At 44.5% G+C, this 27,212-nt stretch overlaps 1 protein-coding gene across 2 annotated transcripts in view; it reads right to left on the reverse strand.

The window, feature by feature from the left end:
- Positions 1 to 16,286: 16,286 nt before the first annotated feature.
- The window catches only part of LOC141258814 (cytochrome P450 2K1-like), a 209,279-nt gene continuing 198,353 nt past the window's right edge, over positions 16,287 to 27,212 (reverse strand). For both annotated transcript variants that reach the window (XM_073673964.1, XM_073673965.1), the window contains exons 8-10: positions 23,701 to 23,885; positions 17,942 to 18,083; positions 16,287 to 17,526 (exon numbers count right to left, since the gene is read on the reverse strand). In XM_073673964.1, coding sequence (XP_073530065.1) covers positions 17,348 to 17,526; positions 17,942 to 18,083; positions 23,701 to 23,885 — 506 coding nt within the window. In that variant the 3' untranslated portion in view covers positions 16,287 to 17,347. The remainder of the gene's footprint in view (positions 17,527 to 17,941; positions 18,084 to 23,700; positions 23,886 to 27,212) is intronic.

The following is a 27,212-nucleotide window of genomic DNA, read 5'->3' on the forward strand; positions in this document are numbered from 1 at the left end:
TCTCCCTAAAGTGCATAAGGGGTACCCTCCCCTTAAAGTAGACCGATCGTGTCGTGGGTCGATGCCTTGAGTCAGAACTGCAGTGTGTATCTGGATCAAATATTGAGACCTTTCGTTACTGCCTTACCTTCATATCTTAGAGATGCCATGGACCTCATAACCAAATTGGATGGTATTATGGTGGATTCTGGCACTATTCTGATATCTATAGATGTCAAGGCATTGTACTCCAGTATACACCATGAGTCGGGCTTGGCAGCAGTTGAATTTTTCCTGAGCTCGAGGGGAGTACATATTATCCCCCATAATAAATTCATTTTACAGCTGCTTGACTATATTCTACAACATAATTATTTCCTGTTCAACGGGAAGTTTTACCACCAGCTCAGGGGCACAGCAATGGGAGCCCTTGTGCCCCCACACATGCTAACTTGCTCCTGTGCTAGTGGGAGGACAGGATAGTGTTCGGGGACGGGGATGTCGTCAGTGTTCCCCACATCCAATTTTGGGGACGGTACACAGACTACATCCGCATCCTCTGGTCCGGTGATTCTATATCTTTTTTGACATTTATTGACCATCTTAACATCAATAAACTTGGTCTTAAATTACGTATGAAATAGGGGGCGACAGTATAGCTTTTTATGGATGTTATGATTAGTATTCACAAAAAAGGCTTCCTGAAGACATCAATATATAGGAAACCTACTGCAGCAAACAGTCTACTAAGATGGGAAAGCCACTATCCTGTACCCCTGAAACGAGGTATCCCGAAAGGTCAATTCTTGAGACTAAGGAGAAATAGTTCCTCCTCCCTCGGTTTCAGAATTAAGGCCATTGATTTGAAAAAAGATTCCAGGACCGGGGGTATCCTACAAATCTGATCAATCAAGCATAAAATAATGCCTTAGGACAAGAAAGATCAACACTCCTAATACCAAAGCAAAAAGATGATAATAGTCAAGTTACGAGACTTATAGGGACTTTTGATAACCAGCAGGCAAAGGTCATTGGGATTCTTAGGAGATACTAGGGTATTCTAAAAACTGACCCAGATATTTCTGCGTGGATCTCTCCATATCCATCGGTCACCTACAGACAAGGGAAATCAATAAAAGATCACCTAGTGCACAGCCACTATACTCCACCTGTTCGGGAGTGGACGTGGCTTGAGAGGAGGTCCCTAGGGACTTTCAGATGCGGACATTGTAGCTATTGCCAGTATGTCACACCTTCTGATACTTTTTCCATTGCTACCTCTAAGAGAACTTATAAGAATATATCATTTGCTAACTGTAAGACCGTTGGGGTTATCTACATGTGCACCTGTATATTCCCCAAGGACTACATTGGTAAAACTAAGAGACAACTATGAGTCTGAATTGGGGAACACATTGGGGATATTAGAAATAGTAGGGATTCTCCCCTTGCTAAACACATCAATGAAGTCCATCACGGTGATCTTAAGTCCTTCTCTTTTTGAACAATTGAAACTGTTCTGGTCTCCACTCGCCAGCGAGACTGGGATAGGAAAATCCTACAAATTTGCTGCCTAATTTTATATTGGTATATTACTTTATGTTTCCACACTCCAGGACCTGCCACCGGACTATGCGCACATCTGCGCTCCACTACCGACTAAGGGTGTGAGTGGAATCTTGTAGATGATATAATGTCAGTTTGGGGCGGAATTTCTCACTCCCCCCCAATGATAGTGATGTAGCTGGAGAGCATTTGCGTTCCATCTGTGGTATTGAGCAGCACATTGGTCCACGCCAGTTGGGGGTGTGACCGGAAGCCCCGTCATTTTCACATGTCGCCAGAAGTCACGTCACTGGAGCGCAGCTGCGTTCCACCAGGACACGGCGGCAATACCGAGCAGCACATTGATTCACGCTAGTTTGGGGCATGACCGGAAGCAGCGTCACTGGCGCGTGTGACCGAAAGTCACGCAGCTGCGTTCCACCAGGACGCGGCGGCAATACGTCAAATGCCTTATTGGGTATAGGAGCATGATGGCTCCTACCTGATATGATCCTTAGACTCCTGGCTTTAATTGGTGGGTGGTTTTTGGTGCGCTATTGCGGCTATATGAATGGGGGTATCTGCTACAATGGTGAATCAGGCATTCACTCTGATGGTTCATGGCGAATACATTGCTATTGCTAATGCTCCTACTATGGTGTATCTCCTAATCTGTCCCCTGATGAACCCTGAATGAGGAGAGGGTGAAACGCATTGGGATAACACATGGCATTATCTATGCCTGTATTTTTGGGACCTTTCCTAAGCACTGGTACAACCTATAGGATTCTGTCTGATTCGAATTATCCAGCCTTTATCTGCAAGTAATCTACTACCTACTTCAGATAAGTTCATTTTATCTCTTTTAGTATTCTGGAGTGTGTCTTTCTCTATTTGAGATGTATATCTTTTGACAGAGACCAGAGTATATGCAGTATTTGGAGTATATGCAGCATTAATTATATGCATATAGACAATTTATTTTTGATCTGGGCGGTACCACTGCATAGGATAAAGAAAATATTTCTATGTTAATGTATGTTTGATGCAAGGGTCTGATAGGGCAAGTAAAGGACAGCTGACGTGGAGCGTAGACACCAAATTGTCTCGCATGGGTGATAAACGTCCGCTACTAGGCAGGGTCCCAGTTGTTTTAGGGCTACCTAGGGCCAGCCTGAATGACATGATCTTAACATACTCTTGATCAATACCCTCTTTTGCACGAACATTTTTATGCTTTTTGTCCATTATGTGACCATTAGTTGGTCTTTTAAAGTATCTATTAAAAGAAGAGTACAGAAAGTGCTAGATGAGGATGTTGCTTGCAATAATAACAATCACCAGGCACTACTTCTGAATTTGGACTGGATACCAGAAAGATGATCACCAGGAGAAAAAGGAGGAGAACTTTAGCTTTGCTTAGTTTGCTCTCCTGACGTGATAAGATGATTCTGCTTCACTTGCTACCGGAAAGATGTCGTTCTTAGTCAGTGTGTACCAGGATATTTTCCAACAGTAGATTTCGCAAACTGAAGTAGATTGTTCCTCTTGCAATGTGGAAAAGAATTCCCACACCTGAAATGACCGTATATAGGATTCAACACCCCCACAATCACCACCAGAGCTTTCAGGAACTGTTGAGACTCCTACACAAATATCAGTCGCGATATCACCTACGTTCAGGCTGATGGGGAAAAACAAAACTTCCACCAGAAGATCATTTGGCCAAAAATCATCTCTGTATTTTAATGCTGTCTCCACCATCACCCCATCTCTCATAGCCAGCAACACAGCTTGGTGTTTGATTCCTCTTCCCATCTCCTTCCACCCCATGTCATCTGAGTACCTCTTCTAATAATTTAAGTGGAATATGTTATTTTGGTGAACAATGTTCCTTAGCCCCTGGAGTGCTGAGGATTAGGTGACTAAGGGGCTGAATGGATAGAAGTGTCATTGACAGAATTAAAAACAAAGTGTAAAAAATTAGATGTTTTGGCAAAAGAATAAGTTGACTTTACTAAACACTGACTCAAACTGATGATGTTGCTGTCAGAGGCAACATCATCTTGCTGTGGTTGAGATAGGTAAAATGATATATATTCCATTATGTCCTCCACTCCTTTCCACTAATATGCTTGCCAGAGGCAAAGGAGGCAAATTATACCTGTGTTTGGTATTACTACTGCAGGGATGGCTGGAGCCAGAAGCCCATTTCCATTACCATCTGTTGCCAGTGCCACTTTTTCGATTCCCATATATTTTGGACACAAGTATAACGTTTATAAATTAGTTTAACCACACTTATCAAAACCTGGAGAAATATGAAATAAACAAGAGATGTGTGTGGTATATGTGACATGTTTGTGTCTCCAATTGGAAAATGTAAACAAGTGTGTCAAAACAGACCTGCAAAGTAAAATGTCTCTATTTAATGTAATTTATTTTTAGATATTTTTCTAAGCAAATTAATTCCTCCTGGCCTAAATGTGTGATGAAACAACAAATGCCAAGCACAGCGCACAGAATAGTTGTAGGGTATACTTGCCAGACTGGACAAGGAAAACAGGCATGCAAAAATTAATAAAAGTATTACTTTTTTATTTTTCATATTTTAAACACTTTTCTTACCAGAGCTGACAAAAAAACATAATTAAGAATACTACATTGGTCATACTTTATTACATTAGAAAGGCATACAGTGTGTTTTTGTTGTATCATAAACCTTCATCAGAGATGAGCAGATCAGTGAAAAATTTAATTTGCCTGTTTGTGCAGATTTTCCAGGGAAACTCCATTCGTGGAGAAGTTATTCAATGCAAATTTAATGTACCTTATTATTTTCTGGCGTATCTACAGACCCCAGAGCATAATAAACGTAAAATGTAAAAGAAATAAATACTTATACTCAGTCTACGTTCACCTCTCTGATCCCTGCAGTACTCACTGCCACCTGTCTGGTACTCACTGCATCTGATTCCCCACCACTTGCATAGGCTTCTTTGGGTCCCTTATGCTGCGCCGGACTTCTGGCTGTCATTGCATCTGGGAGGGCTCGGCATTTACGTGTGGGAGCTCAACAGCGTCATGATATAATGACATGCAACGTGACCTTTCTGCTTGCATGTTCAGAGCCGTCCTGGATGCCAAGTCCGTCACAGTGTGAAAGGCCTGAAGATTCCAATGCAAGCAGCGAGGAATCATTAGATGTGATGTTGACCGGACAGGTGGTGGTGAATAGTGGAGGGGCCATAAAGGTCCAGGGACAAGTGAGTATAAGGATTTTTATAAACTTTTCATGGACCTTTATGATTCAGAAAAATGGTGGTGACCAGCAGCTGCTATTTTGCTGAATCATTACCAAAGCGAATTACAAAAAAACTGCATTTTGAGAAATGTGGATTTTGGTAAAATTCAAGTTGTATTTAATTCCACTTGAATTTATTTGCTCATCTCTTGTGAACAATGATCAAACAAGCAATTTTTATTTAGACATTTAGACAAAGAGGCAGGAATACATTTGAAAATTAACAACCAAAATACTGCTCATAGAAATCATGACCTTTATTGCTAAAATGTGAATAATTTCAGGCCTGTAAATATACAAAAAAGAGACAACACATAGGGATGAAAAATGTTAAATTGTGAGCTACAATTTGTGTTTTGATGAAATCACTGACAGAAGCATTTGCGCAGAAGTAAGAATCTTGTATGTTATAAAAATTCTGATAATTCGCAAGCATCAGATACAAATATGTAAAGCGATATTTAAAATCATTACTGAAACTTACTGTATACTAAAAAAGGGTGAATGGTAAAAGATGAATTTGCCATGAATTTCTTACAATTTGATTGGTGCGCATCTAGCAAAGTAGCGGCCATCTTACCAGATTTAAATGGGTAGGGAAGGGTTTAAGAAAAGAAAAACAATAATGCGTACTAGAGATGAGTTGATGTAAATACTTTTTATGCCCAAATATCACAAAAGTATTTTCGGAGTGATACCTTTATTGGCTAACCAGAACAAAATATATATTTGCAAGCTGTCAGAGCACAGAGACTCCTTCTTCAGGCTCGATTACCAATTACAAATGAATTATTAAGATAAGAGCAAAACATTGAAGAGATATTGCAACACAACATTTGTTCATGAGGTGGAAGGGGTGATGCTTCTTAAAGATAAGCAAAGAAAATCAAATTAGGGATTTTGTTACAAATGGAGAGGCAGTGGGAATGTTCTCTTAGTTATTTAGAGTCTGTCTGGTGGAGGTGTGAATTGTATCCATGTAGTGAGTCCTAAATCCAGGTGTTAAATTGAGTCCTATCCTAAAAGAATTGCAAATTCTTATCAGTTTGAATACCCAAGTTCTTGTCTCTCTGCCATCCTTAAAATTACTTTTTAGCATTAAGACTTTTAAATCTGTCATACAGTGTTCAGGTAATGAGGAATCTTTCCCCACCGGCGTGTCCAGTTCATTCTTAATTGTGTGTCTGTATAGATTCATCCTTGTTTGTAGTTTTTGCCTGGTTTCCCCAATATAGATACCTCCATGGCACCTTGTACATTGTATCAAGTACACTACTTTGGAGGATGTATATGGAAAAAAATCCATGTCTTTATAGTCCTGATTTGGGTTTGGCATGTAACCCCCACATGAGTTTTTGTTGGTAATATGTGGCTCCAAGATTTGTATTTTTTATTGTTACATGGTAATGTGCCAGTCACTCATATTGATGAAAGGACGCTTCTGACAAGAGGATTCCGTAAAGGGGTTTTCCCACAAACGAAAGTTCATTTTAATCGATGGCTGTTTCTGACCGTATAAGGAACATACCACAGCTCCTGGGCCGGGGAGGAAGCAAAAGACAATACAGACATTACAGCAGGGGATCACAGCTGATTCTTTTTGTGAAGTAAAAAATGTCACTGCCTGTTTTTAAACAATGTTTTACCTCACAGAAAGACTCAGCTTTGATCCCCTGCTGTAATGTCTGTATATTCTTTTGCTTCTTCCCCTGCCTCGAAGATATGGTATGATCAGACCATGTTCCATACGCGATCAGAAACAGCCATTGATTAAAATGAACTTTTGTTTGTGGGAAAACCACTTTAAGTTAGGGGGCTGCATGTAGGAGATAAGTGGTAGTTCTGGGAATATTTCTTTCAGTTTGTGGTCTCGGTGGAATATGGGTTGGAGATCAGCACAAATTTTCCTTACAATGCTCATGTGGGGGTTGTATGTGACCACAAGAGGCGCCTGTTGTTGTCCTCCCTCTGTCTGTAATCCAAGAGGTTGCTTCTTTGGATCCTTGAAGCTCTGTGGATCTGTTCATTGATTACCAATGGATGATATCCTTATTGTAGGAATGTATTCCTCAGTGATAGCAGCTGTAGTTTTTAGTCCTTACTGTCTGAACAAATTTGAAAGTACCTCAGAGCTTTACTGTAAATGATGGATTTTTTTGTGTGTCTTGGATGAATTTGTTCCATCTAAGATACATTGGACGTCCTGTGGGCTTATGGTAAATTGATGTATGTATGGTGTTGTCTTTGCTGTATATGGTCATGTCTAGAAACTGTATGGTGTTGTCTTTGATGTATATGGTCATGTCTAGAAAGTGTATGGTGTTGTCTTTGATGTATATGGTTGCGTCAAGCTCACCCTTAACTTCTCAAAGTCCCAAATACAAACATCAATTCACCATAAGTCCACAGGACATAGGACGTATCTTAGATGGAACAGCTTTCATCTAAGACACACAAAAAATCCATCATTTGCAATCAAACTCTGAGGTACTTTTGAATATGTTCAGACAGTAAGGACAGAAAACTTCAGCTTTTATCACTGAGGAATACATTCCTAGAATAAGGTTACCATCCACTCTTAATAGATGAACAGAGCCTAAGAGCTGCAAGGATCCTTAGAAGCAGCCTCTTGAATTACAGAAAAAGGGAGGACAGCAACAGGGTCCCTCTTGTGGTCACATACAACCCCCACATGAGCATCCTAAGGAAACTTAGTGCTGATCTCCAACTCATATTCCACAGAGACCACAAACTGAAATAAATATTCCCAGAACTACGGTCATTATAAGGACAGCAGAGAGTGAAGAACTTGGGAATTCAAACTGACAAGAATTTTCAAGTCTTTGACAATAGGACTCAATTTAACACCTGGATTTAGGACTCACTACTAGTGTTGAGCCACCCCCGTAGTGTTCGAGTTCGGTTCGGTTCGTCGAACACCCGTGTGTTCGCCGAACTGTTCGTCGAACTGTTCGTCGAACACCTTCGAACACCGTTAAAACCAATGGCAGGCAAACAAAAACACATAGAAACACATAGAAAACACCTTCAAAGGTGTCCAAAAGCTGACAAACTGCTCAGAAGACACAACTAACACATGGAAAAGTGACAAGTACATATAGTCATGCGAAAAGAAAAGAGGTGGAGGAGTAAAAGGAGGGGGAGACACAGATATAGGCATGTCATGCCCTTCTAAAATCCAAAAAGTGAGAAGTCGAGACGGCCAGTCCGCTCCTGCCCGTGCCACCTCCGTGTCGCCGGGTTTGTGCCAGAGCCGCGGTGAACCCTGACGGCCAGCCCCCCTCTCCCAATACTGGTGCCTGTCCGCTGATGGGTCGAGAGAGCCCCCCTGTGGTGGAGGCAGCTCTAAGCTTTTTAATTTAAATTGTCCCTCTAATTTGAATGAATACACTTTAAATCCATTTACAAGGATCTATTGGAGGGCAAGTCTCATGCCAGCAGCCGCGTAATTCCAGCTCCAGTAGCGTCCACTAAAGCTGCTGCAGTTAAAAAGCTTTTATAAGGATCGAGCTCGGCTGTCCACCGCAAGGCATCCTAGTGCCAGTCCCAGCCCCTATGCCTTGGGGTGCCTCCTGATGCTCTTCACTAAGTATCCCGTGGTCCCGAAGCATTTCCTTTGAAAAAATTAAGTGTCCAAACTACAGGTGGTGTAGCTTGCTTAACAGCCGGGATAATCCGCTGACTAGCAGACACTGCTACTAGGCACAAAGTATTTCCTGGGCTAGATGCAGTTAAAAATTTGTAAGTAGATACTCTCGTTGGATGCTGAGAAAGCATTCCATAGAGTCTCCTGGCACGCCATATATGATTCTCTTAAAAAGCTTGGGGTAGGGGTCTAGGGGACCCTTTTATAGCCAAAATCACGGCCCTGTATCACAATACGTCACCTAGGCTGAAGATAAATGGAACTGTAGCACCGAGGGCTCGGTTGCTACAGACGTATTGCACCTCACCCAGAGGTGTGATATCTCACTCTCAGATAAGGATGGAGTGTGGATCAGGACCCGACACCTGCATGCATTACACCACATTGCCGTGGGGCAGGGCGACCAATATGCCCCTGAGATGGGCACGACAGTCCCTGTCCCTGGCTGGAGTGGGGGGAGGGAACACTGAGGAAGGGGAACCCTGCAGTGCAGGAGCAGGGAGGAAGCAGTTCCTGGGTGCATTGAGAAGGGAGTATAAAAGGTGGGCACCATCTTAGTTCAGTGCAGAGAAGTCTGAGCAGAAGTGGCAGGGAGCAGGGGCTCTGCATCAGCTCTGCTCCGGAGGCGGGCCTAGTAACAGAGGCCCAGGCCTGCAAGAGGGAGAAGGAAGGAGCGGAGAAGGCTCCAGGAACGAGGAATGAAGGGATCCCAGGGGTGCGGACGGGCGAGTCGCCACCGCACGCCCGAATCCACCTGCGTGGAGGGGTCAGGCCAAAGGGGGAGACCGGTCCCCGAACTAGTGGAGGCAGGAAACGACCCTCAGCTAGAAACCGGAGGCTCTGACATTTTATGTGGCGCAGCCCCTTGCTCCACCCGCTAGGAAGGCACCACATAGGGTCAGGGAAACTGGCGCCAAGTTTACCAAGAGGAGGCCCGAGGCAGCCGGACAGAAGTGTTGGTAAGAAAGGCCAGACAAAGGACACACAAAGGGGGTCCTGTGAAGCGCTCCAAAGTTATCTGGGAGTTGTCTGAGCCCCTCACCTGGTGAGCACAGTACGACATGGGCAGCCGTTACCTGCAGACGTGGTCTGGATAATAAGAACTGTGAGTAAAGGCCCTGAACTGCATCACTGACTCCGTGTCGTTACTGCTGCTGCCCTGCACCATCACCCCCATCCTCCGCATACACTGCCCTGAGGCTATACTCCTCCCGTGGGGAGTTATGCTACGCTCTGCTGCACCCACAACACCAGCCTTAGCGGTCTGCCCTGTAGCGGCGGTTCACTCTGACCGCAATCCACGGGTGGCGTAGTCGGACATTTAAACATCAAAACCACATAAATAGTTCCGCCACTGGTTTGACCGCCCTGAGCCACGGAACCGGATCGCCGCCACGAAGACTACAACCACCAGCATCCACCAAAAAGGGTCCGGCTCCGGGTGTCCCAAGGCCCAGGGGGTGCGTCAGAACATTTTCATCACCTTTCACAATCACCAATGGGACAAGGCAGGGATGTCCTCTGTCCCCTCTCTTATACATCCTAGTGACGGAGCACCTGCTCTCATCAATTCGCCATAACCCCAATATTAGGTGGATTGAGGTGGGAGGCACCGAGTACAAGTGCTCTCTATTTGCTGATGATGTCCTAGTATATATCACTCAATCACATATATCCATCCCTGCTGTTATGGCTGAAATAGATCACTTTGTTACATGGTAAAATTTTAAAATCAATGCAGCGAAGTCTGAGGCCCTCGATGTCTCCCTCCCTAAATCCATATAGGATTCCATCCAGTCCAACTTTCCCTTTGCCTGGCCCTCACAGGGTATCAAATACTTAGGAATTCCTATTCATAGAGACCTCTCCCATCTATGTTATATTAATTTTGGGCCCTTTATTGAACAATTCCATACAGACCACGGTTGGCAAGTTGGAACTGTGAGATTCACTACGTGCACCACTGGTATTTTGTGGAAAAGCACATGTAAGATTCTGCAACAGTCTCTGCTGATACTCCTGCATGCGTGCATCCCTTTCTATGGCAGGAATAATTTCTGCAAATTTACTTTTGTACCGGGGATCTAACAGTGTGGCAACCCAGTAGTCAGGATTATTTCTAATTCTCACAATTCGAGGGTCATGTTGCAGGTAGTGCAGCAAGAAGGCACTCATGTGTGTTGCGCATCCAGGAGCACCAAGTCCCTGTTGTGTTGGTGGCGAGGTAACAATCATGCTTCCTTCCTCTGTCCTCTCCCCCCAACCTCGCACAACAGAAATGTGATCAAGGTCTCCCTCATCTGATGAGTCTTCCATCAGTTCGTCCTCCACTTCTTCCTGGGCTCCTGCACCTTCCTCACTAGTTTGGCTGCTACCATGCGCCCTGGTAAAATCATCTCCCCCACCCTCACATGCCTGCCGCCCTGGTGCTGCCGACCGTCTGGACCTTGCAGATGTTAGCCCTTCCGCATACAACTCCTCCTCCTCTACTTCCTCCACCTCCTCTTGTGCCACCACCTGACTCCGAATTCTGTTTAACATGTGCTCCAGCATGTAAATCACCGGAATAGTCATGCTGATAATGGCATCGTCAGCACTAAACATCTTCGTCGCCATTTCAAAACTGTGCAGAAGGGTGCATAGGTCCCTGATCTGAGACCACTCCTCCAGCGTGACTTGCCCCACCTCTGAATCTCGTTGGCCCAGGCTATACGTCAGAACGTATTGCACCAGGGCTTGTCGGTGCTGCCACAGTCGCTGCAACATGTGCAGAGTTGAATTCCACCGGGTAGGCACATCGCATTTTAGCCGGTGAAGTGGCAGGCCCAACGACTTCTGTAGAGATGTAAGTCGCTGAGCTGCGGGATGCGAACGGCGGAAGTGAGCACACAGCGACCGTGCCCTCTGCAGAAGGCCATCTAGTCTGGGATAGTGGGCTAAAAATTGCTGGACAACCAGGTTCAACACGTGAGCCATACAAGGCACGTGTGTGACATTGCCCCGGCGAAGGGCCGCACCCAGGTTTGCAGCATTGTCGCACATGGCCTTCCCTGGTTTCAGGTCCAGTGGAGACAACCATTCATGAAATTGGTTCTCCAGAGCTGACCACAACTCCTCAGCTGTGTGACTCACATTTCCCAGACATTTCAATGTAAAAACCGCCTGATGACGTTGAGCCCTACTGCCAGCATAGTAAGGAGGTGTGCAGGATCCCTTCTGCGCAGTTAGAAAGCTTGTGGCATGACCAGACAGGCTTTGGGTGCAGGTGGAAGACCGAGAGGAGGTTGAGGAGGCAGAAGCAGTGGAGGAAAAATGACATAAAGAGGATTGACGCACAACTCGTGGGGACGGCAAGACTTGGACAGCAGCCCCTTGTCCTGCTGTCACCATAGTTACCCAGTGCCCAGTCAGCGACATGTAACGCCCCTGTCCATGCCTACTCGTCCAAGTGTCTGTGGTGAAATGCACCCTGTCACACACAGAGTTTCTCAAAGAAGCGGTGATGTTGTGTGCGACATGCTGGTGGAGCGCAGGCACACCTTTCTTTGAGAAGTAGTGCCGACTGGGCATCTGGTACTGGGGCACTGCGACGGACATAAGGTCTCGAAAATCCTCTGTGTCCACCAGGCGGAAAGGCAGCATTTCTGTAGCCAAGAGCTTGCAGATGGTGAAATTCAACCTCTTAGCTTTCTCATGGCTAGGAGGAAATGGTCTTTTACTTGTCCACATCTGAGGGACCGAGGGCTGGCTATTGTGCTTAGACGGGGTTGATAAGGGTGTCCCCGGCAAACTGCCGGTCTGTGAGGAAGATGCAGGCGGACATGTTAGGTTGCCTTGATCCAAAGGTGGTGCTATTGATGTCGGACAGCGCTCAAGACCAGCTGGTGTTACCACCTCCAAAGAAAATGATGACCTGCCAATCACGCTGGCTGTTGCGGGTAAAGAGGTGGCAGGTCTGCGCCCCAAAACAGGTGTGACTGCTGTCCCCCCAGTCACAGAGGATGAAGAGGCCGCGGATGCACAAGATATGGCAGACGGTGGTTGGCCCGGCCGGCTAGACCGCATTGTAGCACACTGAGCTTCCCACTGCAACTTATGCTTCATGTCCATGTGCCGGTTCATGCATGAAGTACTCAAACTATGTATTTTTTGGCCTCTACTTAGCTTTTGCTGACAAATGTTACAGATAACACGAGTTGGGTCATCTTTATCGATCTGAAAAAATGCCCAGGCTATGCAAGGCTTAGCACCCATGCGACCTGAAGAGCCACCACGACTTGTGGTGAGAGGCAGAGTTGTGTTTGAGGATGCAGTTGTTGACGTGCTTCCAGTACTACGTCTCTGTCCAGGAAGGCGCAACCTGACCTCGTCGTCACTAGCATCTTCCTCCACCTCCTCTGCTGACCTCATCTCTTGGCTGACTGTGGGTTGACAGTAAGTGGGATCTCCGACCTCATCATCATCACCCTGTGCGTTATCACACCCGTCGTCCTCAGAGCCAACCTGTTCCTGCCCTGACAAAAAACTAAAGTTGTCGCTCCAATCAGGTATTTGAGTCTTATCATCGTCTTCCTCATTGTCTCCACCAACAGGAGTTACAGTTTGGGAATGAGGGTCTACATTATGGTCAGAACCTTCTGCGTCTGGTCCTGGATCCGACTCATAAAGATTCTGGGCATCAGTGCAGATCATTTCCTCGTCTGGATTCACAGAAGCGCTGGAGTCGACCTCTGATTCCCAGGCTATAGTATGAGTAAACAGCTCTGCAGACTCAACCATCTGTTCTACCTCATACTCAGACGGGCAGCTGGAGATTTGGGAGCTGTGAGGAAGCAAGTGTGATTTGGGTGACACCTTTGAGGACTGGAGTATTTGTGATGTTGAAGTTGATGTGGAGGAGAGCCCACTTAAAGGAGCACTTGATATCCGTTGAAGCACCTGCTGTTTTTGTGCCTCATCTGGAATTTGTAGCGATTGGCATGGCCGTAAGAAAGGGATCTTATCACATTGTCCGCTAAAAGAAGTAGACATTTTAGTTTGGCTGGAAGATGGTCTTTCTTCTGCACCTACCCCACGGACACAACCTTTTTTCCCCTTCCCAACACGCCTATTCCCCTTTCCACCAGCAGCAGGCCTTTTTCCACTCATTTTGGTGGTTAACTAATTCACAACTCTGGAGTTGTTTGCACAAAAAAACAATGGATGGTAACCGAGCAGAGCTGAGTGGCCAAACTGTGGTATTAGGCCAAAACTATTGGCTGGGTTAGATGCAGAAAAAAATTATTTTTAATTTGCAACCTGATGGAGGTCAGTATAGATGGACTAATAGACCAAGTCCCACACACCGCTAGAAGCCCAAATATTTTTTCAGAGCTAGATGCAGAAATTTTTTTTATTCAATTTGCAACCTGATGGAGGTCAGTATAGATGGACTAATAGACCAAGTCCCACACACTGCTAGAAGCCCAAATATTTTTTCAGAGCTAGATGCAGAAAAAAATTATTTTTAATTTGCAACCTGATGGAGGTCAGTATAGATGGACTAATAGACCAAGTCCCACACACTGCTAGAAGCCCAAATATTTTTTCAGAGCTAGATGCAGAAAAAAATTATTTTTAATTTGCAACCTGATGGAGGTCAGTATAGATGGACTAATAGAACAAGTCCCACACGCTGCTAGAAGCCCAAATATTTTTTCAGAGATAAATGAAGAAAAAAATTATTTTTAATTTGCAACCTGATGGAGGTCAGTATAGATGGACTAATAGACCAAGTCCCACACACTGCTAGAAGCCCAAATATTTTTTCAGAGCTAGATGCAGAAAAAAAATATTTTTAATTTGCAACCTGATGGAGGTCAGTATAGATGGACTAATAGACCAAGTCCCACACACCGCTAGAAGCCCAAATATTTTTTCAGAGCTAGATGCAGAAAAAAATTATATTCAATTTGCAACCTGCTGGAGGTCAGTATAGAAGGACTAATAGAACAAGTCCCACACACTGCTAGAAGCCCAAATATTTTTTCAGAGCTAAATGAAGAAAAAAATTATTTTTAATTTGCAACCTGATGGAGGTCAGTATAGATGGACTAATAGACCAAGTCCCACACACTGCTAGAAGCCCAAATATTTTTTCAGAGCTAGATGCAGAAAAAAATTATATTCAGTTTGCAACCTGATGGAGGTCAGTATAGATGGACTAATAGAATGATGCTATGCCCAAAAGATTTTACTTCACTAGGTGCAGTAAAAAAATTGGTATTCTATACACAGGTGGTATATCTTGCAACACAGATAGGCTACTCCACTGACTAACACACTCTGCAATAGGCCAAAAAGGATTAGCTTTGCTAGATTCAGCCAAATGCTGTGAAAAAAACTTGCACAGCACTGGCACAGACCTGCCTGGCAAAAACTGATAGGAACTCATGTAACCTAGTCCTGAAAAGGACTCCAATTACAATTAGTCTTTACTCCCACAATCTATCTATTTAAGAGCACAGACCTGCCTGATAAAAGTCGTAGGAAATGCTGTAACCTAGTCCTTAAAAGGACTGCAATCACAACTATTCCCTACTCCCAAGCTATCTGTATATTTGTGCGAAAATTGGCTTGAAATTAACAAGGTATAGCGCACACAGCAACAGCGGTGCCGTGTAACACGCAGCTGCAGCAGTGAGAAAATGGTGGCGACGGGGAAAATGGCTTGGTCTTATAGGGCAAGGACATGTGACATACACTGCCAATCACACATGCCCTTGCTTGTGTGAAAAAAAGCACTTCGCTCCGTGTGTGCGCTGCTGATAGGCTGACAGATTGCACCTCCCCACTGCAAATGCGGGAAAGAGAAAAAAAAATGGAGATCTTCATTGTTCCTGCAGAGATCCATCCCCTGCCCCTCCCCCCGCCCCGCTGTACACTCAAACTGCGTATTAACATTAATTTTCATCATTACTGAGAAAAAATCCAGTTATGATTTTGGTGCACGAACAGTTATCGAACATAACCTCGAACAGCCGAATTTTTCTCAAATTGTTCGTGTTCGCCGACCGGCTCGAACACCGCCCAAAACAGCTCGAATTTGAGATTGGCGAACAGTTCGAGTAGAACAACGCTCATCTCTACTCACTACATGGATACAATTCACACCTCCACCAGACAGACTATAAATAACTAAGAGAACATTCCCACTGCCTCTCCATTTGTAACAAAATCCCTAATTTTATTTCCTTGGCTTTCTTTAAGAGGCATCACTCCTTCCACCTCATGAACAAATATTGTGTTGCAATATCTTTTGAATGATGTGCTCTTATCTTAATATTTCATTTTTAATTCTGCCTGAAGAAGGAGCCTCTGTGCTCTGAAAGCTTGCAAATATATATTTTGCTCTGGTTAGCCAAAAAAAACTCTGAATTACTTTTGTCATCTTTGGGCATATAAAATATTTACATTGATTTCTCTGACTAACATGATACCACAATATAATTTTTTATTGTACATAACTAGAGATGAGTGAATCTTTTGAATTCTGAATTCGACGGTTTTGCCGCATTGTTCCAGAAACTTCTATTAACAGTGCATTGAAGTGGCAAAAATTGTAAATACTCCAATTGCCCTTAAAAGACATGTGTACAACATTCTAAGATTTCCTAGAAATGAATTCAACCCATTTGAAGCTCTTTAAGACAAAAACAGCTTTAGTAATGTCAAAGTGACCTTCACATATGTGTTTATGAGCAAATGGATGGTATTTGTTCTTTGCTCATGCTGTTTCACACATTATCTGTGCAATTTGTTCATTGTCTATTCCATTTGTTCATTTTTTTTCATGGTTTTCTCTCTATTGCTAAACTGTGACATCCTTTAAATATCACGATTCACTTGGAAATGTCTGCTGCATTCCCTGCCTCCACTTTTATACAGGCCCTTTTTATATAGTCCTTTTTGATTAGTTGTGCTATATCGGGAGATATGTGATAGCTGCAATACATTTTGGTCAACACCCAATGTTGTCTATGCCGTCTCTGGCTGATGAAGTTTTTTGCATTGTGTAAAATGGTGGTTGGTATTTTTGGCAGGATGAATTGCAAATTGTTAGAATTTGCTTGATCAAGCGAATTTCCAAAAATTCAAAAAAAAATTTATCTGCATCAACTTATTCAACACATCTCTGACCGTAAGGTCCTGCACAAATTTTTTTTTTCCTATTAAAGAAAATGCTCTAGTCATTCTCTAGGGGACAAGAGCAGCTCTCACCAGCCTAAAAAGGAGTAAATGGAGAGGTGGTCGAGCATATGCATTGCCAATCCATTCTAACGAGACTAAAAGTTCTGCTGTTCTGCTAATGGATGTGGTTCCCAGTGTTCAGACTCTCATAAATTAATAAATTATTATCTGGTATTGACTTACTTGGTGAGATACTGGGAGAGTGGCTCAAATGAGCTCCTGTAACCCCTTTCCTAGAGAGTCCCAGGCTTTATTAAGGACACGGGTGACATTTTACATATTTTCAATGACCGTAAATGGTCATCTCAATATTCATAGTTGGGGTGTGGTGCAGCATCACTGTACATGTCTATTCCTCATCAGCTGGTTATAAGTGCAATGGATTTCCATTTAAAATAATACAATGTTTTTTCCACAGATCTTTAAAATGATATCAATGATGTTGCTTATTTCTTGATTGTCAACAATTACCTTAGCTTCAGTGCCCCATTCTACTAAATGGTAGAGTTCTCAGTGGTTGGAGCCCACCAATTAACAAATTATAACCTAATCTGTGGATAGATGATAACTTGTTTTCACAGGAGAACCCTTTTTAAGGTCTTTCAATGTAGGTGACAAAGTGTTTACAAACGAGGTATAGCACATGTCTTATAGGGCATTGGATAGAGCATGAATCCAACCTCAGGACTGAGGTCTAGTGTAGCCCCAGGAGGAGCCTTAAACGTGAAGTTCTGCAGCAGTCTTGTGAAGAACATGTATAGCTCCATTTTAGCCAAGTTCTCTCCAGCGCAACTTCTCTTACCTAAAGCAATGAAATACGTGGAAAAGGATAAAAATTTTATATTGTTCCATGGTTGAAGCAAAAGATACTATATAATTTCAAAATGGGCTGGTTTAACAAAATTATAAGTTGGCGATTTCAATCTGACCATTGTAAGAGCACCCAACGTTTAAATATGGAGGCACAACCATCCCCACCTCACACAGATTTCCCCAAAGGAGGAAACTGTCCACATACAGTTTCTCACATTTTCCTAAAGCCTACCCCACATAAATGATAAATGTCCTCTTAGGATACCTGACGTAGTCAGTCTCATAGGGAGACTGTTTACAATATTTTCTATTAATTTAGTGGATATGATGACGAATACATGTTCTTATTTGCGCTTATCACTCCTCCAAAGTGCTGAATGAAGTCATATGAAAGAATAACTCACCGGCCGAAAAAGGCATAAACGCTTCTTTCCTTACAAAATTTCCACTGGAATCCAGAAAGTGTTCTGGGTAGAATTCATCGGCTTTCACAAAATGATCCTTATCATAAAGTACGGAGGTCAGCAAAGGGATCACCTGCATTCCCTGAAAGTTTCAACATTTGCACAAGTCACATTAAAATCTGCCTCCTTAAGCATTATTTATTTAAAGGGAATTTGTCAACAAGTTTTTGCTACCTCATCTGAGAGCAGCGTAACGTAGGGAAAGACACCCTGAATCCAATGATGTATCACTTAGTTTACTGCGTATTGAGGCTCTGACACAGAGTTTAGCATGAAGCAGAGCTGGGAAAGCTGCCCTCACCCCAAGCACAGCTAACCCCGCCCACACCACAGATAACCCCACCCCCACCATGCACAGTATTTATATTGTCTATTGACAGTGAGATTATTTTAGCAGGGGGCAGAGTCAAACCAGTGCTCACACTCACCGAGCCCCCTGCTTGTCAGCACAAGTTCAACTGTATTAGCATACAATTGAAAGCATTAATGGAATAGGAAGCGTCAATTGATTTTCCATCTCCTGTTAATCCCCCTCTGTGTCTGACATCTCAGCACAGCAGGCACGATGACATCGCTACATGGCTCCTGCTCGCTGATATGTGCAGTGGTTCAGAGCGCTCGCTGCAGAGACTGGAGCATTGGGGGAATAGGTAGGAGAGGTGAGTATTGTATTTTTTTATGGTGAGTGCATTACATATTGTCTCCTCATGAACCACCTTTAGGGAAACATGTTGAGGCATTGAGGCATTATCTGAGGCATCATCTATGGGATAAGTAAACCCCGATTTTCAATAACATATGTGAGGCACAAGAACTTTAATCTTTATGAAATATTTCCCTGATCATATGCTTACATATTGATATAGGTTAAAAGGGATCAAGCACAGACACTATTCATCTACTTGTTTGTCATTGTCTCTGTTATATTTGAGTATCAATTTACATGATGAACTAGAACAATCAGTTTAATAATTATTATTATTATTTATTTATATAGCGCCATTGATTCCATGGTGCTGTACAAAAGAAGGGGTTACATACCAGATACAGACATCACTTCCAGTAAATAAAACTAACAATGGTAGACTGAAGCAAAGGAAAGTGGACGCTGCCCTTGCGAGCTTACATTCCATGAACGGGGAAGGAGACAGTAGGTTGGGGGGGTTGCAGTAGCTCCGGTGTTGAGGTGGCAGCAAGCAAGGTCATGGTAGACTGTAGGCTTGCTTGAAGAGATGAGTTTTCAGGTTCCGTCTGAAGGATCCGGACATGTTTAGGCACAGAATTCCATAGGATGGGGGATATTCGGGAGTAGTCTTGGAGGCGATTGGGTGAGTCACGAATAAGTGTGGAGGTGAGAAGGAGGTCTTGGGAGGGCTGGAGATTATGTGAGGGAATATATCGGGAGATTAGTTCAGTGATGTTAGAAGGGGAAAGGTTATGGATGGCTTTGTAGGTCAGTGTAAATAATTTGAACTGGATACGCTGGGCAATTGGGGGCGAGTGAAGGGATTTGCAAAGGGGGATAGCAGAGGAGTAGCGAGGCGAGAGATGAACCAGTTCCGCAGCAGAGTTAAGGATGGACTGGAGGGATGCGAGAGTTTTAGCAGGTAGGGCACAGAGGAGGATGTTACAGTAGTCAAGGCGGAAGATGATGATGGCATACGCAAGCAGTTTAGTAGATTGAGGGATGAGGAAAGGATGGATTCTGGAAATATTTTTGAGTTGGAGGTGACAGAAGGTGGCAAGAGCTTGGATGTGGGGCTTGAAGGAGAAGGTAGAGTCAAGGGTTACTCCGAGGCAGTGGATTGCCAGTACTGGGGAAAGTGTGGTGTCATTTATTGTAATTGAAAGATCAGGTGGGGAAGATACATGAGATGAGGAAAAGATGATGAGTTCAGTTTTGTCCACATTGAGCTTGAGGAAGCGAGAGGAGAAGAAGACATCTGGGCCAGAGAGGTAGATCTAGGTGTCAACAGTGTACAGATGGTATTGGAAGCCATGGGATTTTATGAGCTGTCCCAGGCCAGGGGTATATATTCAGAAGAGTAGGGGTCCTAGGACAGAGCCTTGAGAGACTCCAACAGACTCCAACAGAGAGGGGGCTTGATGAGGAGCTAGATTGGGAGTGGGAAGCGCTAAATATGCAGTTGGAAAGGTATGATGAGATCCAAGATAGGGCAAGGTCTTTGACGCCAAAGGAAGAGAGGATCTGTAGTAGGAGGAAGTGGTCAACTGTGTGAAAGGCAGAGGACAGGTCAAGAAGGAGGAGTACAGAGAATTGTCTGTTAGCTTTGGCTGTAAGTAAGTCATTAGTAATTTTGGTAAGGGCAGTTTCGGTGGAATGGTGGGGGTGGAAGCAAGTTTGTCAGTTGTCGAAGAGAGAGTTAGATGAGAAGTGGTAGGAAAGTTCAGCGTGAACGTGTTGCTCACAGAGTTTGCAAAAGGGAGCAGCGATATGTGGCGGTAGCTGGACAAGGCGGTTGGGTCTATGGATGGCTTTTGGAGAATGGGATTGATCGTGGCATGTTTGAAGGCAGCGGGGAAGGTACCAGAAGTTAGTGATAAGTTGAAGAGATGGGTTAGGGATGGGATGAGTGTGGGGGTGAGGTTGGGGAGGAGGTAGGATGGGATGGGGTCAAGTGCACAAGTGGTGAGATGTGATTTGTAGAGGAGATGAGTGAGGTCTCCTTTTGTGATGTTGGAAAGGGAGGTTATGGGGGAAGGGCAATGGTCTGGGAAACAAGGGGGTTGAGGTGGTTGGACAGTAAACACTTGCCATGTTTGGTCAATCATTTTTTTTAAGTGTGTGGCAAACTTCTCAGCAGAAATGATGGAGGTCGGAGGGGGCAGTGGAGGGGGGAGGAGAGAGTTAAAAAGTGTTGAATAACTGTGAAATAGGCATATTTAACAGAGTTGAGGGCTGATTTGAATGCAAGTGTTGCTTGTTTGAATGCAGCAAAGTTAGCTTGCAAATGTGTTTTCTTCCAATGCCGCTCCGCAACCCTGGACGCTTGCCAAAGCTGTTTAGTGAGGTTGTTGTGCCAGGGTTGCCTGTTGACTCGTCGCTCTCTGCCATGCATAAGAGGGGCGACCGAGTCAATAGCTGATGTGAGAGTGGCATTGTAGAAAGCAGTGGCATTATCTGTGTCATGGAGTGAGGATATGGATGTCAGTGTTAGAATAGAGTCAGAGATTGTGTGAGTGTCTAGATGTGCAAGGTTTCTGCGGGGGTGTGCTAGTAGCTGGACATGGGTGACAGGTGAGGAGGACAGGGATGAGAAAGTGAGTAAATGGTGGTGAGATAATGGTAAGGGGGAGGTTGTGAGGTTAGATAGGGAGCAGAGTCGAGTGAAGATGATATCTAGTGTGTGTCCTTCTGTGTGGGTGGTTGACGAGGACCACTGAGTAAATCCAAAGGATGAAGTAAGCGACAGGAGTTTGGATGTTATTGACTGGCGAATGTCAGTGGGGATGTTGAAATCACCCATGATGATTGTGGGAATGTCAGTAGAGAGAAAGTAAAGAAGGCAGGTGGAGAATTGGTCATTAAATGCAGTGATCAAGTCCGGTTGTCGGTATATGACAGCCACATGGAGGTTGGACGGAGAGTAGATGCGGACAAAGTTGACTTCAAAAGAAGGGAGAGTAAGAGAGGGTAAAGGTGGGAAAGGGATTAAGGTGCAGTTGGTAGAAAGGAGAAGACCCACTCCTCCACCATGTTTGTTACCAGTGTGAGGAGTGTGGGTGAAGTGGAGGCCACCGTAACACAGCGCAGTAGGGGAGGCAGTGTCAGAGGGTGTCAACAATGTCTTTGTGATGCCCCGGAAGTAGAGATGATGGGAGATAAAGAGGTCATGGAAAAAATGGAGCTTATTGCAGACAGAGCGGGCATTCAAGAGTGCCCTAGAGAGCAGGGGGGTGGGCGTCAGGAGCACAGGTTTTATGTAGGAGAGATTGCGGTAGTTTGCAGTTGGTTGGAAGCAATAGGAGGAGGAATTGGTTGGAGGTGTGAGTTGTAGGGGTCCAGGATTGGGAGATATGTCGCCAGCAGTGAGGAGAAGCAGAGAGAGGGAGAGCAGGTGGTAGAACGAGAGTGTCCCGCTTGTTTTATGTTTTGGTCGGATCAACCTTAGGTTGAGGAGCAGGTCTGCAGATGAGGTCAGGTGGGGAGGTAAGAGGGAAGGAGAGATGATGATTTGGTTAGAGGGTGCTGGGGTTTGGGGATAGCGAAGGAGGGTAAGGATTAGTGGGGCAAAGAAAGTAAGGGCGTATGTAAGCATCATGAAGGTTTACGTGTGAATGAGAAAGCAAAACTAAGCCTAATTAGTAAATAGTTACTCCTACCTTCTAGCCACTTCTGGTCTATTTCGGCATATTTCAGATAAGACCTTTTAATGCGACCCTTCAGCACCAGATCTCTGGACTCTGGATATATGAAGCTCTTAACAGCACATGGAGTTTGATCAGATGTGATCAGAAAGCAGGAGGAAGGGATACTTGACACAGAGCACAGGGATGAGGGGGGAGTAATTAGGAAAAACTTGATCACCTGATGTTGCCCATGAGCTTGGTTAGTGCTTTCACATGAGATAGAGCAGAGGTAGAATGAGTCATTTTATGTGATGATATTCATTTCTTGGCACTCAATGGTATGGTATGGCAATATATTTTTCTTTATGAACAAGCTATAATTGGTGTGCCTATGTCACAAAGTGCTTGATAAAGTTTGTAATGTTGAGCCGTGAAAATAAAAAAAAAATAATCACATTTTTCCCACTCAATTTGATTAGTGCCAAATTTTGCATTTTCACAAGGGTAACAGGAGTAATTGCACCACACAATTTGTAGTGCAATTTCTCCTGAGTATGCAGATATCCAATATGTGAAGGAAAACTACTGTTGGGGGCATGGCAGGGCTTGAAACTAGACCCCTAAGGAAACTTAACTAGATATCTGGTGAGCACTTTGAACTCTTATGGGCGTCACAGAAGTTTATAACATTGAGACATGAAAATGAAAAAATCACATTTTTCCCACAAGAATATATTTTATCCCTAAACTTTGCATTTTCAGAAGGGTAACAGGAAAAAATAGACCCCAAAATTTGTTGTGAAATTTCTCCTGAGTATGGAGATACCCCGTATGTGGTCAAAAACTACTTTTGAGGCTTAGTGCAAAGCTCAGAAGGGAAGAAGCGCCATATTGGAGTTCAGACTTTGCTGGACTGATTTGAGGGTGCCATTTCACATTGGTAGATGTGAGATCAGCCAAACCCCCTATAAGTGACCCCATTTTACAAACTATAGTGTATTATACTATATAGAGGACTATGAGGAGTGTATTATGCTATATTGAGGATTATGGGGAGTGCATTGTACTACAGTATATGGAGGACTATGGAGATGGCATTATACTATATTGTGGACTATACTATATTATGCATTATATTATATAGAGGACTATGGGGAGTGCATTATATTATATAGAGGGCTATGGGCAGTTCATTATAGTATAGAGAAGGACTATGGGGAGTGCATGTACTATATAGAAGACTCTAAGGAGTGCATTATATTATATTGAGGACCACGGGTGAGTGCATTATACTATATGGAGGGCTCTAAGGAGTGCATTATGCTATATTGAGGACTATGGTGAGAACATTACCAAAAAATAAGGTTCAATATTTATTTTTTACTTACTTTGGGGAGGAGATAACCCCTGAAGTTTACATCTTGAGTGGTACCATGGGGCATACTGGATGGAAGAATATTTCCAAAACGTTGAATCTCATGGATGACGGCATCAGTATACGGCATCTCTCTACGATGAATAACTTGGGGCTCATTCGATCCAATAACTTTATCGATCTCACTTTGGACCTTTTCTATTTCCAACACAAATACATGAAAATATATGTTAAAAAAAAGAACTTCCATCAATTAAAATGAATGATAACTAGTGATGAGCGAGCATGCTCGCTACTGCTCGGTGCTCGCCCGAGCATCTCACTGCTCGAGATGCTCGGCGCTCGTCGAGCAGTTTTGGGGTTGCTCAAGAGGAGCCCGGGTCTCCTCCCTGCATGTTTGGTGCTCTTTAGAGCACCAATCAACATGCAGGGATTGCCTGCCACTCATTGTAATGACGCAGCCATAGTGGATGTGTCATTACAGTGATTGGCTGGCTGCACAGCATCATCAGGTCTATATCAGACCTGTCGCTGCCATGCTTGTCAGAGTCACTCCAGAATCAGACAGTGTAGGGAGATGTGCTGCTGCATCAGGAAGAGATTTTCTTGTGTATTAGGTAGTGTAGGGAGAAAAACCATACATTACACATATCCATCTTAACAAACAGTCCTTTTGAGGACTAACTAATCCTTCTGCTGAGATATCAGGCAGGCAGTGTATATAGGCAGGCAGGCAGGGTATATAGCAGACTACAGTGCATATAGCACAAGAGGCTCCATTCCAATTCTGCCTTCTGCTGCTGTTAGATATTTCTATACAAAGGCCCAGGTCTGAGGGGCCAGAAATACTTTTTTTTGGATCTTAATCCTCATTATTTGCTTAAAAAGCAATCCAGAGAACACCGTTTTTCTGCGCCATTTGCTTGTTGGCACTGCAGAATACAGCCATGTCGTTTCCATATTACAGCGCTAGAAATCCAGCTATTAAAAACTGTGTTTTCTCCGTCACACAGATCACATATACGTTGTCAGAAAATACTGCCATTTCTGGCCTCCATTAAAAATTTCTTTCAGTGTGTCAGTGAAGCAATTCCCAACAGTTTGCTGTTCAAAATACTTACCTACAGGCCAGGTATTGAAAACTCTGTTTTCTCTGTCACACAGATCACATAAACGTTGTCAGAAAATACTGCCATTTCTGGCCTTCATTAAAAAATTCCTTTAGTGTGTCAGTGAAGCAATTCACAGCAGTGTGCTGTTCAAACTACTTACCTACAGGCCAGGTATTAAAAACTTTGTGTTCTCCATCACAAGGATCACATATAAGTTCGCTCCAAACTCACTCATCTGTAGTGAGCGTGGAAGATACTGTCCTCCATTTAAAATGGGCAAGGGATGGGGAACTGAACGTGATGGTGATGATGCATGCAGAGGCCGAGGACAAGGCCGTGGGCAAGCTGAAATTGTGCCCCAACAAACACCCACATCTTTACCCAGGGGACCGCAGCACACCATTATTGAACAGAGCAGTGTCAAAAGGTTGTTGGTTGGATAGCGGGAAATGCTTCCAGTCACTTAGCCACCACAACCACCACGACCCTGTCCTCCACACAGTCAAGTCTCAGTAGCAGTGAGTCTGGACCCCATATTCCTCACCTTGATCCTCCTTCCTCCCACCATGCTGAGTACCCGGAGACAACTGATCTCACACTTGGACACTCTGAAGAGCTGTTCACTTTTCTATTTATAGATTTGGGCCTCTTGCCTGGTCCACTTGAAGTGGGGCAAGAAGAGATCGCGTGTAGCGATGCCCAAATATTTAAGCAGCCACAGTCACACAAAGGAGACGGTGGGAAAGTGTCACAAGAGGTGGACGATGATGAGACACAATTGCCAGAAAATGAGGAGGAGGACCAGGGTGAAGAAATGGAAGATGAGGTGGTGGATGATATAGTAACTGACCCAACCTGGTTGGAGGACCTGCAGAGCGAGAAGAGCAGCACACAGGGGGAGGGAGGCACAGCACCCCAACAGGCAGGAAGAAGCAGTGTGGTGGCCGCAGACAGAAGGCAGGCAACCGTTCCCTGTAACACCAACATGAAGGAAGTTGCCAGAACAACTGTAAGGTCTTACCGAGTCTGGTTGTTTTTTAAAGACTCTGCCGATAACCCTAAAAAGGCCATTTGCACCACCTGCCAGGCCAGCATCAGCAGGGGTGGCAAAACTAGCAGCCTGACCGCCACCAGCATGATTAAGCACATGGCAGCAAAGCACTCGACTTTGTGGGCCGAACCCCAGGGTCCAGGAACAGTATCTGCAGGTGGCACCATTGCTTTTTCCTCTGTTGTGCGTGCAAGCAAATCCCCTGTCCATGGAGCATGTGAAGATGCCTCCTGCCCTGCTCCTGTCATTGTGAACTCTCAAGTTGCAGCATCAGGAAGCAAGTCCATATACTTGTCCCTGGGCAGAATTCAGTTGTCCATACCCCAGTCCTTGGAACGCAAGCGCAAATATGCAGCCAACGCCCCAAAGGCCACACTACTAAATTCTCGTGTTTCACGACTGCTTGTGCTCAAAATGTTCCCTTTTAGGCTCCTGGAGACGGAAGAATTCCACAACTTGATAGCTGCGGCAGTCTCTCGGTACTCGTTCCCCAGCCGCCACTATTTCTCCCAAGCACGCGTCCCAAAACATTAGCCATGCACTCAACAACGCTGTTACCGGTAAAGTCCACCTAACCACGGACAGGTGGACAAGTGCTTGTGGGCAGGGACGATACATCTCGCTGACGGCACACTGGGTTAACATAGTGGAAGCAGGGACCCAGTCGGACCATGGGATGGAACAAGTCCTCCCGACGCCAAGGATTGCGGGCCCTTGGTCAATCAAGGTTGCCCCCATGGTCTACAGCTCCTGCACCTCATCCTTGTCAGTCTCCTCCTCCTCTTCAGCCTCCATATCCGAAATGACCACATGAGTCACAAGAAGGAAGCACTGCAGCACTGCCTCGGCCAAGCGGCAACAGGCTGTGCTGAAGCTAATATGCTTAGGTGACAAATCGCACAATGCTGAAGAGTTGTGGACAGCTCTGAAAGAGCAGGCAGTTCTGTGGCTCACACCGCTGAACCTACAGCCAGGCATGGTCGTGTGTGACAGTGGACAGAACTTGGTGGCGGCTCTGAGGATAGACGAGCTCACACACGTACCATGCATGGCCCATGTGCTTAACCTTATGGTTCAGCGGATTCTCAAATCCTACCCTGAGCTGCCGGATCTGCTTGTTAAAGCACCAGCCTGTGTGCCCATTTTAGAAAGTCACCTACAGCTTCCGCCACCCTTGCCGTGTTTCATCAGCGTTTGCAGCTTCCGGCTCACAGACTGATGTGTGATGTCCCCATGCGTTGGAACTCTACACTACACATGTTGGGAAAGATTTGTGAGCAGAAGAGGGCAGTTGTTCAATACCAGCATCAACAAGGTTGTCAGTATTCAGTTCAGACTCCACACATAAGACCTCAGGAGTGG

Source organism: Phyllobates terribilis, unplaced genomic scaffold, assembly GCF_046119375.1.
Source record: "Phyllobates terribilis strain yellow unplaced genomic scaffold, ASM4611937v1 Scaffold_3__8_contigs__length_932513732, whole genome shotgun sequence".
NCBI lineage: Eukaryota > Metazoa > Chordata > Amphibia > Anura > Dendrobatidae > Phyllobates > Phyllobates terribilis.